The 6,346-nt window shown below is 35.8% G+C and overlaps 1 protein-coding gene across 1 annotated transcript; it reads right to left on the bottom strand.

Annotated features, from left to right (window-relative positions):
• cdo1 (cysteine dioxygenase, type I) lies at positions 1–5,141 on the bottom strand. The gene is made up of 5 exons (XM_008335973.3): positions 4,875–5,141; positions 3,696–3,773; positions 2,895–3,052; positions 2,327–2,496; positions 1–742 (listed from the first exon to the last, which is right to left on the bottom strand). Exons 1-5 carry the CDS (start codon positions 5,042–5,044, stop codon positions 713–715), a joined length of 606 nt encoding a protein of 201 aa, XP_008334195.1. The 5' UTR covers positions 5,045–5,141; the 3' UTR covers positions 1–712.
• Positions 5,142–6,346: the final 1,205 nt, after the last annotated feature.

Raw genomic sequence — 6,346 nt, 5'->3', positions numbered from 1 at the left:
AAGATTTTGTACAAATAAAGATTTATTTACTGCCAATATTACAACACACCCCCAATGTCCATTGGTCGAAAGGCGAACATGAATACTTTAGAAAGAAACTTGGCAACTTGTTGATTTAAACACTCCTTTCACATTTGCAGAGTGCTCTGTAAATAAATTACATCACACAAAAAACAGGAATCTAAAGCTTTACAATTCTTCATCTTAAGGCAAAGACTGTACAACACATTCTTACTTTTCATTACTTTTTTTTAAAGGTGTTAAGACTAGTTTCTATTGACTTTAAACAGTCATGCAAATGCCCCAATGAAAATAATATTGCTTTTCTTGTACACAACAATATCTTCCCCATATTTGCAATGCTTGAGCTCTATTTCCAATTGTGGGCCATAACTTGACAGAAATGTGGGCACACAGGTCATGGAAAACCAGGAATGTTGCTATTGGAAAAAAGCTCTCCTTAGGTCTAGCAAACAAACGACATTTAATCCATTTCCAAACCTGTTCATGCAGTCATCCTGTGCTCATGGGTGTTTACCAAGCTTACTCTGAGGCAGTGATAATGTCATTCTTATTATTGTGTCTTCTTCTGAACCGGCCTCATCCTGTTTGTGAGATGCTTTGCTCAGTTGTTATAGATCCACATTTTACTTCTTAAGTCGTTTTCATATTGACATGTGAACGTGGTTGTTGTCAACGTTCGATGCCAGCTTCAGTTGTTCTCTTGAGAGACTGAGTTCTCCTGAGAAATGTAAACAATGAACATTAACTGCAGTCTGGTTAATAAGTTAAGATAATCCTTAAATAATATATGTTTTACCCTGATTTGTCACAACTACTCGGAGCTAAAGGATGTCTGTTGAGTTAAGGTCAATATGTACACACTCTTGTAAACATTTGTCTTCAATTATCTTATCACCAGTGTTTGTGTTGCAATCTAACACAGTAAACTGACAGTGTGGTCAAGGTGCTTATCCAACTTACAGACTTTTGATTAGGCCCTAATGCTGGCAGAGATCCATTGGAGGACAAATTAAAATAGCTATTCATTTTATTTTATTTTTTTTCCTCCATCTTCATTAAAGCTAATGATGATATAGTAATCGCTATTTAATATATTTAAAGTATTTAATTGTACCTTCAGTTTATCATCATGACTACATCCACACTAGTGTTGTTGTTTTTTAACAAATATAATCAACTTGTTCCCAATTTAACCATTATTTCTACTTGGTATCTAGGAATAATGGTTGTAGGTTTTATTTTATTGCTTCAATAAGGCTTTAAATTGACACACAGGAGAAAGTGCCAGCAGATTGTGTTAGTTTCAGTAGCATTAGCTATTGATACAGTGTGTTACATTCACACTAATGTGTGGTGTTTCTTTTTTAACAAATATACTCAACTTGCCCATAATTTATATATTATTCCTACTTGATTTCGAAACATAGTTTACTGCATTATTAAAGCTTTAAATTGACATAGGAGGAATTACCTTCACGCCTAGTTAGCTTCAGTAGCATTAGCTTTTGCTTTACTACATGTTACTAGGCTGGTTTATAATGAGATAAAATATCTGATCGAACAACTTTAACAAATTTAATATTATATTATATATAATTATTATATAAATAGCAGAACTAGCATTGGTTAGCAGATAGCATCTTTTGGTGTTGCTATAAATCTGAACAGACACAGAAAATATACATTTAAACATAACACATTACAGAAGTGAAACAAGATTTTCAAATTCTTAAATACTTCACACTAGCCTGGCATGTGCATTTTAAACACTGTCTTTTTGTTTCAGAATTCCTGTTACTGTTTTAAATTGCATACCCTGACATTAGTGACATTCCTTGGTCTTGCTGTTTGAACAGGAGCCAATGGAAACCTTTTTCTAAACCCACCTTCATTGCAGGACCTTTTACTGTAATTCTAAATTAGCTGTGCTTAATGTGAGTGCAAAACACTATAATAAACCCCACTTCCTGCTCATTAGACAGGAAATTTCATGGGGTGGGACGTGGGGCGTTTTATGAGTCCTTTTTCGTGATACTGCCTTGCTGTTGCTTTTTTGTCTTGCAGGTAGTGTGTATTTTTGTACATCAGTGTAGTTAGTTAATCAAATGTATTTTAGAACATCTATAGATCATCTTAAAAAAAACACAGTAGATTGTCTTCATTTATGTAAATTTAGCATTATGCTTTTGAGAATTCAACATCACACCAATTGATCACTTTATCTAAGAGGATCCTCCGAGTTAAAAATGATTCTAAAGTATATTTGGCAGGACAAATAATACATTTTAAAGTAGCCACTTACAAAAGGAGTCCTCTCTCCAAATTTGCTCCAGAATGTCATCTTAACCGTGTTTCTATGCCCTGTCCGCTGGTCAAAGGTCTGGCAGGACTGGAAGGGCGGGCTGTACAGGTGCAAACTGACAGCGCACTCAGTGTGGCTGACGTTCTCCACACGATGCAGGCCCAGGGAATCTACACCAACACACAGGGCACACACATAAGAACAAATATACATTCAGACTGGAATGCTGTGAATAGATCACAGGTGCAGTTCCACACTATGCGCAGCTCAAATATCACACCATGGCTCTGTTGGGTTCAGGGGAAATACCTACAGTATTACAACTCCTCTGAGAGCATTTTAAAAACACATGCATTCACTAAGTCCCAAGATAAATCCTATCAGCCCAACAAACACGTAGTAGATGTCTGTTCTGTTGTACTGGACTCAATATCTCGCCCCAATAACACACTGTGAGTCTAACCCTGTCATATCATATCAAAGTCCTTGGACAAAAACAGAGATATTGCAACACTGTATTCCTCCAATATATATATATATTTATATATATAAACTGTTGTGCGCTCACCATTTATGTACGCAACCTTGTTTTCCTGCAGCACACGCTGTGACCTCTGGACCATATCACCACGACATTTGCCATCTGGCCACTCGAACAGCGTCTCCTTCAGCTGACCCTGCAGCAGCTTCATGAAACAGTGGGAGTTTGTGTGGTCATGGATACTGCTGCAGAGTGGAAACACAGTGGAAGCAGCGTCAAAGTGAGTCCAGACTCAGGAATTTTGATGATCAAAGGTTAAAGCGACACTCAAAGGCTGAAGTTAAAAAGTCACTCATCTCGCTTTTTTTGGGGGGGTAAATTTGCTTCTGATTTATCAACAAAGGTAAACAAATATGCACATAAATTAGCCATTTTTGCTTTGGCAGATTAGTAAGGCTTAGAACATTTGCCAAACAACACCTTGCTAACTAACAAGCTCATTATATCTTTCTCATCAGGAAAGGCATTATGCCGTCGCAGTAACTGTAGTAATAAAACAACCATACTGTGCACAAAGTAGGGCATAACAGTCATTACTGGACGATAAACATTTTCACAATCCTTTATGGTAACATCATATTCTGGTATCTTTACAACCCTTTCAAATAATCACCGCAGGCCGAATCACTGTTGGTAGAGAGTCTATAAAAGTGAAAGGTTATAAACTGAACTTTGACCAAAGAAATAAAGTATTATTCCATGAATACAAGCAAGACAATTTCTACAGTTGATGAATTGGACTCAGATTTATCGGTTTCAATTTTTGTCATATCAGTGCTGCAGAATTCTAATTCACGCTGGTCATTTTAGTGACTGGGAATGTCTCACCTGCCGTGGCCCTCACCCCAGCAGAGAATCATGAGATTAAACTTGCCATTTCCAGCATCTACCAAGTTCCTTGTGTATCTGCAAAGAAAAAAAAGAACAGGGTGATGTACAGTACAGTGTAGTTCACATGTAACTAGTACTGATACACTGGATAAGATTAAAGGAGGCAACCAAAACAGACAAATGTGACCTATTTTACTTTTTGTACTTCACAAAGCATCCATGCACAACTAGAAAACATTTATTAAAAAGGATTACTTTGACACATTATCATTTTTATTCATGCTCATCCACTTGGTCTTCAAACAATTCAAACGCTGATAGTTTCTTTGTTTAAGCCATTTATTACGTCAGTTCCCAAATATTTGCAAGGCAGCTGCAGCTCCCAGGCAGCACAGCACACACAACAAGCATCCATCTATGCATAATCTAGCGGGTGTGTGTCTGTCCCCCTGCGTTGATTGGTGGAGCCTCGTCACCCTCCCTACACTCACTCACCAAAACACTGGCATGTAGCCTTGGTTTGAAAACTTTGGAAAAGAGCAAGTCTAGTTTTATTACTGGTGCTTTTGTTCTGCATTAACTCTACAGTGTATACCCAAATGTTTATTTAATAATTGTATTTAAATTATTTAAATAGAAATCATTGTGATAACAAAATCTGTTCTTTTTTATATCTAACAAAGCACAGCAAAACGGTCAACTATTTTGAAGGATTTTCTTGTCCCTGTCAGCGATATGTCAGTGTGTTGATTATTACACTTGAATCTGTAGTTATTTATATTTAGCTCCCTTTTTCAATACATTTAAAAAATATATAATATATATACACATATTTATACATAAATGTATAATATTTGTATAATATATATATAATATAATTAAAATATATCAAACATATATGTTTAATTTTTATATTTTATATATTTTTTGTTTTACCTCACACAATTAAGGGCCTATAAGAAACAAAACAAAAAGCAACAAAAATATAAAGGTTTTTACTTTATACAATAAACTCTTCAAGCAAGAGCAATAAGATGGAATGAGCAGATTAGACAAATATTTCATTCAAACTAAAGCTAAAGAAATATAAATGCGAAAATGTAAAGTGCACCTACAGAATAAAGAATGATGAGTGATTGGTTTACTGTTAAAACGATTCAGATCAGTGGCACCAACCTGTACTTGTCGAACTTGGAGTATTTCATCCAATCCTGAGGATTGCTCTCATAGGATTCCATGATATTTTGGACCTCCTCAACATTAATGCAGTCACTCTCGAAGATCTGGTGCAGGACTTGGATCAGATCATCCAGGGTTTCAGGCTTCATCACCTCGGTTTGCTCCATTTTTCTTTTCTTCACCTGGGCTGTTTTTATTTACTAATTTTTTTTTTTTAACTTTTCCTTTTTTTGAATCAACAACTCACTCTCTTGTCAAACCCTGCTCGGGTTTTTACTTTTTATAGGGCAGCGCAGCAATTTAGGGACGAGCCACTGATGGACTGTACCATTATAAAACAGGGTGACCGTCGGTAGAACGTATTCTTTCTAAAGTTCTGTTTGACATCAGTACAAAGCGAAACATGATTTGCGGACACGTAACTGTCCATTTTACCGCTCTCTGGTCGCATAGATTTTTTTTTTATCACGGTGTTGATTTAGCATGTGCAAATCCGATGAGTGCGTCTATGTTACACACCCAACAGTTGGACTAGTCCGGTCCCGGTGCAGTTCCACCACGTCACAAAAGCACTCCCCCACTTTGCCTCTCTTTCTTTCTCTCTCACTGAGAAATTCGTCCAACAATAGCGCGTCAGCCCCTCATTATGGGATGTTTTCTTCTTTTTATTTTCTCCATAAAAGTCCTGTGAGAAAAACACAGCGAAGGGTGCGTGTGCTGAACCAGAAACACACACAGACGAACACACACGGGAAGGTGGGAATATAGTTGATGTGCAATCAAAATAAATTGAGGGAAACATCGAGATCTCGTCTAAGCTTAATTACCATCTATTGTTAGACTGTTCAGGATATAACAACGTCAAGTGGTGTCAAAACGAAAATAACCACAACAAAGAAGATAATAATAATTACAGGGCAAGGTGTTCGGGTGTTGACCATATTCTTTAAACCCTCTAATAATGCCAAAAAGAAAAAAAAAAGAAGAACAAGAAGAAAAGAAACGGTTGAAGATCAAGTTATGTTTGTTCCAGAAAAATAACTAAAAATTAACCAGAAAAAAGGCTAAGAAAACAGACAGATATTATTTTGTAGCCCACTGACATTTTAGCTTATATTAAATATATAATTCTATATTAGCACAGGCCTTTTTTTCTAGATGTTTTAGTTTATTTATTGTATTATGACATAAAACATAAAATCTAAGCTGTAGACCTCAGATGGTTTCAAATTTAAAAGTTATTTATTTTATTGCCAGGCTTAAATAATGTACTGAATTATCAGGCTTTGATGATTAAAAACACTTTGTTTGTTATCCTTCAATATTAAGTTAGTAAAATAATACACAGACTTACAAACAGAGTCTAGTTCATATTTAAAACATTTAGGTACAGTGCAGTAAGTTGGGTTCCATGAAACTTTATTTATGGTTCTTTCCAACCAATTTCTACTTCATCATCTATTTTATTC

The sequence above is a fragment of the Cynoglossus semilaevis genome, chromosome Z (genome assembly GCF_000523025.1).
Source record: "Cynoglossus semilaevis isolate Cse_v1.0 chromosome Z, Cse_v1.0, whole genome shotgun sequence".
NCBI classification, from domain to species: Eukaryota; Metazoa; Chordata; class Actinopteri; order Pleuronectiformes; family Cynoglossidae; genus Cynoglossus; species Cynoglossus semilaevis.
This window is presented reverse-complemented; position numbering and strand designations above follow the sequence as displayed.

Excerpts from the sequence above, each read along its gene's own strand:
- cdo1 (XM_008335973.3), bottom strand. The coding sequence starts at position 5,044 with ATGGAGCAAACCGAGGTGATGAAGCCTGAAACCCTGGATGATCTGATC. Across the intron at positions 3,774-4,874 it reads TCCAAGTTCGACAAGTACAG|ATACACAAGGAACTTGGTAG; the intron begins GTTGGTGCCACT and ends TTTTCTTTGCAG. Across the intron at positions 3,053-3,695 it reads TGGGGTGAGGGCCACGGCAG|CAGTATCCATGACCACACAA; the intron begins GTGAGACATTCC and ends TCCACTCTGCAG.